The 14,060-nt window shown below is 39.7% G+C and overlaps 2 protein-coding genes across 3 annotated transcripts; one reads left to right on the top strand and one right to left on the bottom strand.

Annotated features, from left to right (window-relative positions):
- Positions 1-935: 935 nt before the first annotated feature.
- LOC133533511 (V-type proton ATPase subunit G) lies at positions 936-5,179 on the top strand. Its single transcript, XM_061872492.1, has 4 exons — positions 936-1,096; positions 3,183-3,283; positions 3,905-4,003; positions 4,696-5,179. Exons 1-4 carry the CDS (start codon positions 1,015-1,017, stop codon positions 4,765-4,767), a joined length of 354 nt encoding a protein of 117 aa, XP_061728476.1. The 5' UTR covers positions 936-1,014; the 3' UTR covers positions 4,768-5,179.
- Positions 5,145-13,588, bottom strand: LOC133533510 (trypsin-7-like). 2 transcript variants are annotated; one of them, XM_061872490.1, is made up of 11 exons: positions 13,242-13,588; positions 11,144-11,219; positions 10,266-10,833; positions 10,034-10,131; positions 8,823-8,921; positions 8,091-8,367; positions 7,561-7,837; positions 7,345-7,433; positions 6,943-7,006; positions 6,138-6,295; positions 5,145-5,227 (listed from the first exon to the last, which is right to left on the bottom strand). In XM_061872490.1, exons 4-11 carry the CDS (start codon positions 10,122-10,124, stop codon positions 5,188-5,190), a joined length of 1,095 nt encoding a protein of 364 aa, XP_061728474.1. In that variant the 5' UTR covers positions 10,125-10,131; positions 10,266-10,833; positions 11,144-11,219; positions 13,242-13,588; the 3' UTR covers positions 5,145-5,187. The 2 variants fall into 2 exon arrangements, with proteins under 2 accessions (XP_061728474.1, XP_061728475.1); XM_061872491.1 differs by having other exon boundaries at positions 10,492-10,833; positions 13,242-13,584.
- Between the last annotated feature and the right edge of the window lie 472 nt (positions 13,589-14,060).

A 14,060-nucleotide genomic window follows, 5' to 3' on the forward strand; every position in this document is an offset into this window, starting at 1 on the left:
GCCATCCATTGCTGCTCTGATGCGCTAATGCAGTAATTGGATATGAATGATGCAGTCATTGCTTAACAAACTGTGCGATTACAACAACAAAACACTGCGTTTCAAATAGAGGGGAGTGGAATGGATTTACATTTCTGTTTCATTATTTGCGCTATGTAAGAAAGAGACAGCTACATAGAGGCCAACGGTTTCCCTACTTTACAATATAAAATATAAAGTAAGTACTAGGTTTTAATAGTCAATTTGACGAATGCTAATAATGGGATTGATCATTGAGAAAATAAAATAAATATCCACTATTACTTATCGTTGTAAAATGCTGGAAATAAATATTTAATGGAATAGCCTCGTCTCTCCGTGGAACAGAAAATTTTTCGCGCGTTATTTCGTATAGTTGATAAGGTATAATGTACTTTTTTCTTTCGAAATAGAGTAAATTTTTATGTGTATTTTTTTAAATTTTTGACAGTGGTGACCTTGAGCTGTGTTGTCTATGGTTGCAGCTACTTACAATAAAAGTAATTGTAACCTAAATTTAACATATAAATTATGAAAAGGTTACCTCATATTTATCAGAAGAACCCTTTTCTAATCTATTTTTATTTTTTTACGCTTAATTTAAATAAGCCATGGTAATGCCATCTAGTACGAAATAAGCAAACAGTATCTTGCTTAGTTCATTATACGCAAAAAACAAACTATTTCAATTACGTAATTTTTTTGCAAATATCGATACGACAATCAATATTTGTAGTACCTGTTGAAAGTTTTTATTTTAAACATTATAATTTAAAGTAACTTATAACGAATAATGGTCTAAAAAATGAAATGCAAGGTAGAAAACGTTCCAATTTACCCATACATTATGAAGCACGAGCCGCTGACAGCGCCAATCGTGACAACATGGTGTAACTAAAGTAATCATATGACTTTCGTCACATCTCCGTTCTGCGCCTATTGATTCTCATCTTGGTCTTGATTCTTACTCGACATAGTTTTTGTGTATCGGCAGAAATGGCGAGTCAAACCCAGGGGATCCAGCAATTGTTGGCTGCTGAGAAGAGGGCGGCCGAGAAAGTCTCAGAGGCGAGAAAGCGTAAGTCAAATTACTCATATTGTCTAATTTTACTACGTATTTGGGGTTGAGCTCTGCGTCTCCGCCTTAGTATGTATAGATACCTATATATACGGTCTTGTTACTAATTACTGGTGTTTAGTGTAATGAATGTGCCTATTTGATATCCTTACGAGGTGTTAGCGTATTATGGATCATTGTGTTAGATTTCATCACATGATTTCGTTTAACATCAAGATTCTAGTAAGATGACCCTGAGTAGTACTACTAGATAACGTTTTACTTGTTCAATGGTCAATTGACCATTCTGAGGAAACTTTAACGGTTCAAAATAAAAAAATACGTGATACCTTTTGTCCTTTTTAGATTAGAATCATCACACTAATTTTAAATCTTTATCTGGATCTATGTCCAAAAACTGGGTATTTAATGTGATATGCAGTGATCTGGGTTTTGGTTGCCAGTCATTCAATATCGTGTATTTTATAAATATGTTATCTACACTACTACTACTAAAAGCGTTTTTTAAAGGTATTTTGGGTTTAAAGGCGTACCCAAATTACTATACAATTTTAACTTGATACACCGCGGTGTGGCATCCAAAACCCCAATCACTGGGGATATGTCAAAAATATACAATAAAATGAAAGCTGCACCTTTTTTGATCATATTTATGTAATGATACCATAATCATTTGAAGACCATAATCTCAAGCACTACAATTCAAAGTTGCATTTTGTCATTGAAAAACTATTGTACTTGGAAAGATATCAAAATTGCAAATCTTTTGAGAATTTCAGAAAAATCCTGTCACTTGTAATAGAAGTAGAAGTCAACTCCATTTATAAGAAATATACTTCCGCATATGTTTACAGGCATTTATAAGATGGCCCACTGTACATAAGGTGAAAATAGCCTTTTCATTAACCAGGTTATTAATTTAGGGAAATGTGTTTTTTGAACCAAATGAATGTTTTGGCAATGACTAATGTTTTGTGGATTTAACACTCTGAGAAAGTGTTTTATGTTAAAGTTAACTGTTTTGTTAATTGTATTATGTGAAAAAAGAGCATCTGTCTTGGGCTAATGCCTCTAATGAGGGGGCCTCAGTGGTCATGTTCCCAGTAGTAGGTAGTATTTTCATAGAAGCAGTACGTAGTATATGATATGTAGTTTAGTCTCTGACCATGCTCACTCATAAGCTCCACACTTGGTATGAAACTTAGCATCGACGCACTATATTTGTATTCCACCATCCTCAAAATGACAGCGACAAGATTAACCTACCGTAATGGCGTGAGAACAGAGACTTGGCACAAACAAAAGACGAGTAAAGAGGTAAAAGCTGTTCATACCCCTCAGAAAGAAGGGTATTTAATGATACCACACCTGCTTATATGTGACTGAAACCGGCAATAGGACGAGATTTGCTTGTATCTTTATACAAATAACCTGACAAGGCGTCCTTATGGCAAGCGACAAAGTGGGATGTTTTGCCGGATTTGGTCACATATGTTTAGGGATTTGATAATTGACATAGTGTCTTCATTCATCAATCAAGCAACAAGATGACTGTTTGAATACATAATAGTACAGCTGTACTATTATGTATGTTAGCTGTACTACTATGAGCAAGACATCTTGCCAGGTTCACAGATAACAGATGGACAAAACGCATCACTAAATGGATAGGTCCAAGTGGCAGAGATCAGGAAAACCAAAAGACCGTTGGGTCAACAACATCAAAAACATAGCGGGGACAGTTTGAATGGAAAAGGCAAAATACCAGAATAATTGGAGACAGTTGGAGGAAGCCTATACCCAAAAAGGGTATAGGCCTCCTCCAACTGTCACCATAAATATAAAAATGTTTTATGTTTTTAACTTTTTGCATGTAAAAAAGTCCTTTATTTATCTTTTTTCTCAGGTTAGGCTTTTTACAATATGTTTATAAAAGTAAAATATAAAAACACTTGGGGTCAGGGCCGCAGAGAGAGGAACCGACGTATTATTATTATTATTATACAGTTATGAGAGTCATGTGACCAAGTGCCAAGTTTTATGGCTTTTATTACAAGTGACTGTAACATGTCATGATTGTTTACAGGAAAAGCGAAACGCCTAAAGCAGGCCAAGGACGAGGCCCAGGATGAGGTGGAGAAGTACAGACAGGAGCGCGAAAGGCAGTTCAAAGAGTTTGAGGCCAAGGTGAGCAACATCACCCTATTGTATGGTCTTGTATTTACTACATGTCACTAATTATAATCAGATCTTGCAAGTAAATTTTGACCTGCTTGCTAGTGAAGTCATGAAGCTGAAATATAGTAAACTTCCCTCCCCCTCTGCTTGGGTGTAGGGCTCGAATTATATTCTTCCACTGACTCCGGTCCTGAGCAGTTTGGGTAACCTCCTCCCACCCCATAACTTGTACTTATGGTGCCATCAGATTGATTTGATGATGGAAAGCGAAATGGTTGAATGAACTTACCCTTATTGTCTTGGGCTCATGCAGTTGGCAATGAACATTTGATAAAAATATACAGTCAAACATTGGAAACTGACAAAAGTTAATTTACATTCAAGATCAAAATGTTAATTTTATTTTGGGTACCAGTCCCTAGATACTAGTTACTACTAGATTAGCTAAGGCCTAAAGGTCAATGAACATTCCAAAGATTTTCAACAAAACTTGGTACTCAATATAGAATTAAGAGTTAGACATTGAATTTGTAATAAAATTCAAACTAACACGCATAGATATTACATAGGTTTTTAATTTCAAGATAAAATAAAAACAACCAGACATAACATAGTTGTTTATTGTTCCAGCACATGGGCACCCGAGAGGGAGTGGCCGCCAAAATCGACGCCGAGACCCGAGTCAAGATCGACGAGATGAACAAGATGGTGAAGATCCAGCAGGATGCGGTCAGTACCCTACACCCTTTTAACCCCTTTAGTCCATAGCTTGCCATCATACTTAAAACAAAAACGCATCTCTACATTAAGAATTAAGGCCTGTACACATGGGTGCTTGTCCGTACACGCGCACGTGCGCTTATGGGAGACGGCACACCGTGTGCTTGCGTCGCTTGAAAATTTTGGCGCAGTGCGCACGTGCATGCAGCCCGTGTGCTCTGACTTTTACGATTCGAAATCGAATAATTAGAAAGGAATGTCAAATGCTATAAGGGTTAAAATGTTAACATGTATTTTCAAACCCCAATGCTTAGCATAACTACAGTGGTCTAGGCTACCAGCCTGTCAATTTTGTCCTGACATTGATAGAGGTTTACTGAGAAAATTGGTGTTGTTTATACTTTTTTTCGAAAAACTAACAACTTTTGGGTTATTTCGGCTTGATTCGACAAGAGAGAATTACGTGGACTATTGAGTGAAACAAAACAAAAACTTCCCCTGTTTTTCACACTAATTTTGGGTGCCAGTTTTGTGACGGTCCATACAAATTACTTTATACCTTTTAACAGTTTCAACACAACAGCCATCATACCAGACTGGGTCACTTTGCCTTAAAACTTCTCTAAAAAGTCCAATTTTAATGCTCTTGAGACCTATATTTCTAAGTTTCGCATACTAATCATCGATGTTTTTATTTCCAGGTGATCCAAGATATCCTCAGCCTGGTGTATGACATTAAGCCAGAACTGCACGTCAACTACCGCGCTAAGTAATAAACTAGCCGTTCTACGTTAAATTATCGCATAAATTATTACTACGCGAGCGTCAACCAGTTACCCGCCATTTTCCTAACAGCTGTCACAGATAGCCGCCATCTTATCTAATGTGACAGCTGTCACTTTGTCAGACGCCATCTTGAAAATTAATGCATCAAAATGGCCGCCGCTGTATATACAACGCTTGGGTTTTACGTATTTTAAAAATATTGAAGTTTAGTGTTTGGAATCAGCTCGATATCATTCCATGAAATATATTCGGAGATCCGCTACGAACTTCCCATGTATGTTCAATGTTGTATGTTATTTAGAAATATATAATGTTAAAATAAAAGGATTTTTGATTTTTGTGTAGTGGAATGGAAACTGGCCTGTACAGTATTAGAGCAAATATATTGATTTACGTTTATTATTGTTTCATTGCATGTCGTTCATCCAGCCGTGCACGAGCTCGTCACTGTAAAAGAAGAACAAATAAATATCTGAACGGGTCAGGTGTTCAAAATTACCTGCACACGCTCTTAATCTCTAACAATAAGTGTGGATCTGCTGCTGACTGTATATTTAATCCAAGCAACTTATGGTCGTCAAAAACGGATCAGTTGCCATGCCAACAGCGCCAAAAACTACTTTTAATGGCTTCAAGTAAGATAAGTAGTATATCAATTTTTTTATAGATGAGTAACGTCCTCACACTGTCCAAGGCCCTAGATCATGCGGTAGGCCTAAGAAGCGATATTGAAAAGGACAATCTCACATCTCAGGATGCAGAAGACTGGGCAAAGTGGAGAAGATAGAGTAGGAAAGCGGAACCTGGCACTAGGCCGGGAAAACGATAGATTGAAGAAGAGATAAGTAACGTTTAATTAATTTTACTCTGTCGCATGTCTAGTTGTTTTCCGTCTGCACCCTCAGATTTTATTTTGGAACGTACGCTCGGAAACCTTCCCTACCTTTGACCTTTAAACCTTATGGAGCTAAAATAAACTATCTGGCATCGAATTGGCAGCGACCAAGTGTACGCGCGCAGGAATTTGAGGTATTTGTGGCGCTTATGAAGTGCGTGAGCATTGGCTACTTTAACCGTTAAAAGTGCTCATAGCCTCCTAAGGTTCTATGAAATTTAAACAATTGTCAATCGGAATAGAGTTGCATTTGTTTTGTATCGTTAAATTTTTACCCAAACCACGGAATAAATAATAGTGCCAAAATAAAATCAACTCTTAATTCCTACACTACAGGTCCAAATTTCACTGACAAATTTTGGATTTCTTTCTTATATGGCTGGGTCTTATATAGGAGGATGAGCTGTCTTACATAGGTTACATGTTGAACACCTAATTTAAATTTACCGACATTCCTAATACCTTTTTCGCCGAATGGTCGGTATGCTATCCAGCCAGTCCGCGGCGGCGCCCGTGCTGGCGAACACCGCGGGCTTATCGGCCTCGTCGCAGCGCTTGGCCGAGAACGACAGGATGCCGATCAGCTCGCCGTCCATGATCGCCGGGCCACCGGCGTCGTGCTGCAACAGAGGTTTTTTGACAGGTATGTCTGTTAACTCACTATTCGTGGACCTTATTCCAAAGGCATAAAATCCATCTGTCATTGGCCTTTGAGTCTATTACAGACTATTCAAGCAGTGTCAGGTAGGGCGGCAGCGCTTTTCATGGCTGTGTAGGCCAATACGGGAGCGACAAACACGACCACAAGCCAGGCAGGTGTAGTGTGTCCGTGGCGAACAGGTGTCGGGCTGATGACGCTTGGCTCGCTTACTTGCAATTGCAATGACGCGTTTTAAGAATTATTTCAAAGTATATCCACGAGAGAATGAACGTCTAGATCTGAGACTCAATTCAACGGTAGAATAGAAGGTAGATACGTTGATAATTTGACGTAAGATCCATACCTATAGCTGTACTCGGAGTTTCGTGTGACATTTTGTGAATTTCGTCTCACTACGCGTGTGAAATGTTGTCCGACTCTCACATCACTACTGATTTACATCATTTACAAATGTTAGAGCTGTAATTTAACCAACGATTGGCAATACAATGTAGATGACTATAGTATCTACTTGGGTTAATAGACAGCTGATCGGATCCAGTCTGAATATCCCAGTTCGAGGGTAATTTCATTTACCTACCCATGATTTTGTTTTTCCATACTTACGTTACAAACATTCTTGATCTTGCTGATAAAGCCAGCGCAGAAGGTGCTAACCGAGACCAATTCCCTGTAAAACAGTAGATTGTAATGCTTAGGTTTTTGGTTTTGCATAGTGAACCATAGTGTCACTATCATAACGTACGAATCTGCAAAAAAACTGTTCTGATTCGATATGCTGTTAAAGCTTGTGGAGGTGGCTTTCTGTACTAAAGCACCAGATAGATATGCCAGCCGATGGACTAGGCAGGGAGGCTAAGTTGATATCGCCGAAGGCTACGCTGGCGTAGGGGAGGAGGGGCAAAAGGTACATTGTATTTGTTTTCTAGGTTGGAAGCACCTACCCACCATACCCCCCTGGCGACGCATTTGGCGACAGGCTAACTTGAGATAAACGAGTATGCTTACTTTCCGTAAACGTCGATACAATCTGCCTTGTCGTAGATGGGAAGATCTACTTTTTGGAGCAGCACAGCTCCACCCTTGTCGCCCATTCCCTGGAAAAACGCATCAGCGTATCACTTGAAACGACTGATAAGAACTTGTAAGTTTATCCTAATAACCTGAAATTTCTTGAGTCCGATTTATTAGCTCACTAGAGTCAGATCCAAAAACTCGTCTTACCAGCACCGATCCCCATCCCAAGAACGTAATCGTCTTATCAATGGTCACATCCTTCCTCTTCGAATACTCAATCTTGGACACGTTCATTGTAGAGAACGTGATGTTCTTGTGTAACCTGACGACAGCGTAGTTGAAGGCTAAAGTTTGTGGCTTGTAGTTGGGATGGAAGAAGATTTCCTCAACCCGTAGAACCTCGCCGCCGGCCGTGGCGTTGCTGGAGCCGATGCGGACGGTCAGCATCTTGACGTACTCTCGGAAGAAGCGGTTGTTGTATTGGCTGCAATTAGGGAATCAAATTAACACGTGAGCCCGTGAGGTCATTGTAAGGTACAGTGCATGTCAAATTGGACAACTACGACGAATTCAAACAATTCATTTTCGAACATTCCGACCTCCAAAATATTGGTGTTAGTTTATGTAACACATCCAACAATGGTCCTTCGAACCGGATATAGCGATTAATCACGCGATTCGTGATGTGAGCTCAATTACTCGGCAGGGCAGTGAAGAATTAGGACAGATTTACTCACAGTTGTAGACAGTGCGCCGCTGTAAGTACGAGATCAGAGCTGATGATCGCTCCACCACACCACAATTGGTTGTTCATTAAAACAGCGGCCAGGTATGGGTGCTCCTCTATCCTGGCCGTCTCATCAGAGTTGTAGATGCGTCGGTAGCGCGGGTGTAGCGGGGGGAGTATGGGGCCTTCTGTGGTTGTTGTGGTGGTGGTTGTCGTTGCCATTTCGGTTGTGCTTGTAGTGGTAGTTGATAACTCGGGAGCTGCCGTTCTCGTTGCTGGTGGCGAGTCTGGGGTTTTGAAGATAAATCACTGCTTAAAATACGCTGAGGCACGTAAATGGTCCGTCAGAATCGCGAGAAGTAATTATACTTAGCAGTGGGTAAAATCATGGCGAATGAGTTATGTTACGGCGGCATTTACGATGCGCTAGTATATTGAGCAGCGGTGTGGGGGTGTGGTCGATCCTTTAGTAAGTTGTATGTATGAATTCAAGAGGCCCTTCAGGTGGCAATGCAATATTTTAAAGTTTCGCACCGTGCGATGCGCGGCCATGTGAGCCGGCCGATGTACCCGAAATGGTTGTGATACCAGCACAGGAGTTCCTTATTTAGCACAAAATATACGAAACCATCTTATTTGTAAAACAATAAGATTACATTTCTGCGCGGTTCGTTGTGAAAGATACTTACCTACTTATGCATTGGTATTGGTACCTAAGCTATGCGTATAACTTTATACTCACTGGAGTGTTCCGTTTCCTTCGTCTCGCTTCTTCTCGCCATCATCTCAACGGGAATACCCTCGTATTGCCATGCACGACGCGACAACTCTTGGGGATCCACTAAAACACGATCATATTCTAGACTAGGGCTGAAACAGCTGAACCGCATTGCGGCTGCAATTCTACAGTCATCGTCTGCATACTTTCAGAAATTTGGTCACTAGAGTTCGACCAAGATAAGTCTGCAGCGATTTAGATTGAGCGGGGAAGAGGCCAATACAGTTACAATATAAGGACCGATCTACACATTGCGCCAACGGAAGCCATTCTTTGATCGCAATGTTATTTGCTCACTCTAACTCATAGCTGCGAAGTCCCTTATTTGGCCTACGGTGACTCAAAATATGATCGGGGGTAAACAGCTATCCTAAACTGTTAAATGTTATTATGAGTATACATGGACAAGTACAAACAGCCGGGATTCAGTATAGTTCGACCTTAAGTATTCATCATAAGCTATCATGCTATGATTTAGTTATACCGTTCATGAATATTTAATTATGATAATTTGATGATTAAATTGGAACTTAATAAGTCTTGTCCGTTATTAAAATTGAAGGAAGGAACTGCAAAGTAGTTTTTCACCAACAAGTTGCGAACTAGATCCTTTGCGCATACACTCTAAGAGCAATTAAAATAGGTCACTATTTATGGAAACGCTGTACAAAGCGCCTCGTTTTCATTGATATAGAGTGTAATGTACCTATGGACACGAAACAATTAGTTTTTTGAAGTTTGCTAAATATGACCGGAATTTTTATACAAGTATTGATCTTATATTAATTGTTTTTCTTTATTTCCTGCGGCATATGCAAATGTTCACAGTTAAGGGCAGAGTGTACCTCTACATAGTCCATTTGGGATGTGGATTAAGTAATTGAAGACTGAATGTCGCTTCAATATAAACGCCCCTTAAACTTCCGCTGCTAATTTTGCGATGTGCTGTCGTCTAATGATAGCTAATTACATCAAGTCACTAGACTTGATATCATTGACCGACAAAAATACTTTCGTATGTCTGAATATTCTCCTGTACAGGTTGTATATTTACCCATTTTCGTTAAATTTTGTGAAAGATACTTGATGAACATTGTGTGTGGTATCATCTATCTTTATCCTTTCTTAATTGGAGACGCAGAGACACGATTTATTTTCGAAATTAGTTAACGTACAGTCATCGTCGTCCATATTGTCTTCGTCGTGTCCGCAGAGCGCACGCCCCGCCAGCAAGAACATCAGCGCCATCTTGATTTGAACTGCCATTTTGTACCTTAAATATAACGACATCTTTGAACGTCTGGTTGAAATGGTTTTTTGATAGCATTCCTAAGTGTTGAGTAGAAGGGATTTCTTATAAATATAAGGTCTACTTAGTCAATGACACGTTTGGTCTGGACCTCCAACCTTCGAATAAAAACGGTGTATTGCCATCTGTCTTAGCCCCACAAGACCGCCGCCATTCATGAGACGGGGATAGATGGGAATGATTAAAGATAAAGATAGCTTATTTTTCAAGTAGGTAGGCATATTACAATGCACTTATGAACGTCGAATAAAGTTACGCCGGCTCTAACCCTACACCTAATTTTCACGACTAAATCGGAATAATCAATTTAAAAATTACACTAACCTTCCTCACCACGCTCCAAACTTGACTGTGCTCAATAAAACAAAGCAATAAAAACAAGATTATATTTGCCAATACAGTAACAGGCTCAAGAAAGCAATATCGTTTCAATATTGAGAGATGTCGTCATTTATCCGTGCCAGCCGTGACCGCCGAGTCCGAGTCCAGTCAGGCTGAGGGGCGCTATGATGGGGGAGCGTATGACGGGCGCGGAGATGATGGGGGTCCTGATGATGGGCGAGGTTATGATGGGCGCGGTAATGATGGGCTTCACGACAGGGAGGGAGACGCCGTGGTTAATGACGCTTGAGCTGTAGGACACGGCGCTGGGAAGCAGGACGGGGCCTGTGAGAGTTATAGTCTATGAATACATTGACAATACGATTTGATATACATTAACTTGGAGTAGTTATCGACATCTAAATGAGTTTGGCGCTAGATGCATGTTGAGCCTCTGATTTTCGATACATTGTCCAATAATTACCAAGAGTGCACGTCTTGGTAATTATTGGTAAACGAAATATCAACTGCCTCAACTACAAGAGCCTTAATTACAAAATTATTTCACTTGTAGTTACACTTTGCGTTGCGCTACCCTTAAATTATTAGGATGGTTCATATCAGTAAGGGAATATGTGTATGGGAATATACATACCGAGACCCCAGCCCAGGGAAGGAGAACCCACGGGGACAGCAGTCACCACTCCGAAGAGGGCCAGGACGATGGCGACCTGTGAAGTAAATAGAGGAATTAAGTCTCATGCTAGCCACGCTAGAACAGTCCGGGGCCAGGCCGAGGCGTGACACTTCATTTTCTATAAAAAGCATCAGGTGATCACGGAGGCTCGGAAGTGGTTATAGAAAACTAAGTGTGGACGCCTAGACCCGGACCTGAACCGCCGGTTCTAGCTTATATTATCCTTTAGGTACAGTTGAGGTCATCAACAAACTTTACGAGCTAGACAACCTATAATTAGAGCCCGGGATTTTGGGTGCGGCTTTTGACAAGTCTTAGGGAGAGAACATCACTGTTTATCTTCTAGCAATACCGGCTTCCGATTCCGACACGTCGGAAGGGAGGAGGCAAAGCGTTATCTCACGGTACAAATCGTTCTGCCATTTTTTGCGGTGGGAAACGTGCACACAGTCGCACTTCTCACTCACTAAATACAAAATCCAATCTGCAATGATGACACAAATACATAGAAAATGACACACGTCTAAAACAAATCTTGCACATACGGAAATAAATCTCCATGTACCAAAAAGTGTCATCAAAAAACCATAAATAGGTGGCGCTACAATACCTAGAATACTTGAACAAAAAAATCAAATCATAGACAGCGCAATTCACTCCGTCAATAACGCCTAGGTTCTTAGCTACTCTAGCGCTACTCTGGAGATATTTGGAACTATTATTTATAGCTGACAGCTGGACACTTTTGCAACAGTTCTACCATAAGAGATGTCACTCCTTTTAATTCCACACTCCATACTTGCACACCTCGATTTGTTTTTGTGTATAGACGACTCACAACACAACATGCACCGTCATAGGTACAGTCACGTCTGAAAATATCGATACGAAAAATGTGCCAAAAATATATGGGCAATAAAGTCATGTATATATATTTTTGGCATTTTTTTGTATCGATATTTTCAAACGTGACCGTACAGTTGTACCTATGCTTCGGCAGGGGGAAAATAGTGCGAATGCCGTCTCCTTTCCCGGCGTTGCTCGAAGCTGTTTATCGATGGTATCGAGAAATATAAGTTTTTGTTTTTTGTGTCTATTAAAATAATACCTCAAACTTTCTGATGACCCTATTCATCGGTCGATGATGAATAAAGTTCGAAATATCGGAAAGTTTAATCCGTTGCATTTGCTTTGCTGACTACAGCGTTTGCTTGTGAAAATGAATATTATAGTTGAGTTGGGAGCCCATACATGAAAAGTACGTAAGCAATTACAGTTTGGTATATGAAATCATAATTCAACCATTACAGTCGACGAATAGAAATAGTACATTGTGCAACGAGGGGGGTGTGAAATCTTGCATACGAGGGTGGTTAATCAAAGACCTGAGTTTGCAATATTCTTACCCCCCCGGAGTTAGGTACAGACAATGTTTTTCATCACACTTGCGAAGAAAAAACTAAATTGTAAACGAAATAATTCTTAAATACGGTGACATATCAAACATTCGTCCGCCATTTTGTAATTTCTTGACAGGTTAGCATCGAGGGCACAGACCTATTCGGCATTCAGCCACGATTGAAAATGATGTCAAGATATTTCAATCAAATTATTTAATTTTAAGCATAAACAAAAATATTAAATTATAATCGTCAGTATTTTAAAAGTAAAACTCATTTATGCTACTTGTATGAATAAGTGACATAATAAAAAAAAATAAAAATTAAAAAATCCTATAACTCCCTAGGGAGTTATAACTTTTTTCACAATCCATAACTCCCACGGGAACAAAATAGGCCTTTGTCCTTCAGCAGACCTGCATGAAATAAGAACTTTTTCGAGCAAGTGTGATGAAAAATAATTGTGTTTTTTTGCTCATTTGATATTACTAATATAAATTGCATCATGGACATGGAGCTAAAAATTAACGGACACTACGACTCTAAAACTCGTGCTTCCGCTCGTCACGCTCCCATTCCCAACTCAAGGGTCAAGTCAAACCCATTTCAAATATTTGGGACCACATATGGATGATGATGTGCCAAGATCAACTTACCGCACACTTCATGTTTGTAGGAATGTGAACTGATAACAGAACTATGGATTCGTGGTGGGCAGACGTTATATACGCGCGGTCCAGGGTTCACGCTTCGCTACACTTGGCGTATCCTTTGAAAACTTATCATGATGGCCCGGGAGCTGGTACTGTATAATTATAGTATTTTTCACATAGTTTGGTTACAGTGGCAGCTGTTATCTCGATGCAATTTTGCGTTGTAAGGTTATAAATTGTATAGAGATGAAAGCTGTCATAGTACCTAAGCTGTTTGAAAAATATTATGGTGGTAAACCATGTCGTTGTTAAAATACTAGGGTAGGTAAAGTATGGTACCTACAGTAGTATGGCGTTAGTGTTTTTCAACCGTTCGATGGGAGAGTTAAAATAGTAAAAGTTATTCAGTATGGCCCTGATAGTGAAAAAAAAAAACCGTATCCACGTAACAAACAAAGATTTTGATTAGCTTTATCTGACTACGCATTTTTTAACCGATTTCAAAAGTTCCAGAAAGAGGAGACGAGAGAGAATTTACAAGTATTTTAGGGCAAATTGTAACTGTTATAAGATGCACCATGGTCGTAAATAATATTAATGGCACATACGAAGTTTTTGTGAAGTCGGTTTTTTTCTATTCATGATTACATATTCGTAAAAATCTCGAGTTAGTCGGAGAGCCTATGCCGACGTTATTTGTACGAATGTTGACTCTAAAAATAAACTAAGCCGTGAATGGACAGCCATATAGACGGAATGGCGATAGTACAAGGGTCGACTACTAAACCCTAAAAAAAAATTAAATTAAACATCGCATATAAA

This window comes from Cydia pomonella, unplaced genomic scaffold, assembly GCF_033807575.1.
Source record: "Cydia pomonella isolate Wapato2018A unplaced genomic scaffold, ilCydPomo1 PGA_scaffold_173, whole genome shotgun sequence".
Taxonomy (NCBI): Eukaryota; Metazoa; Arthropoda; class Insecta; order Lepidoptera; family Tortricidae; genus Cydia; species Cydia pomonella.

Excerpts from the sequence above, each read along its gene's own strand:
- LOC133533510 (XM_061872490.1), bottom strand. The coding sequence starts at position 10,124 with ATGGCAGTTCAAATCAAGATGGCGCTGATGTTCTTGCTGGCGGGGCGT. Across the intron at positions 7,434-7,560 it reads TGGGATGGGGATCGGTGCTG|GGAATGGGCGACAAGGGTGG; the intron begins GTAAGACGAGTT and ends GCGTTTTTCCAG. Across the intron at positions 5,228-6,137 it reads CCGACCATTCGGCGAAAAAG|TGACGAGCTCGTGCACGGCT; the intron begins GTATTAGGAATG and ends CTTCTTTTACAG.
- LOC133533511 (XM_061872492.1), top strand. The coding sequence starts at position 1,015 with ATGGCGAGTCAAACCCAGGGGATCCAGCAATTGTTGGCTGCTGAGAAG. Across the intron at positions 3,284-3,904 it reads TCAAAGAGTTTGAGGCCAAG|CACATGGGCACCCGAGAGGG; the intron begins GTGAGCAACATC and ends TTATTGTTCCAG. Across the intron at positions 4,004-4,695 it reads TGAAGATCCAGCAGGATGCG|GTGATCCAAGATATCCTCAG; the intron begins GTCAGTACCCTA and ends TTTTATTTCCAG.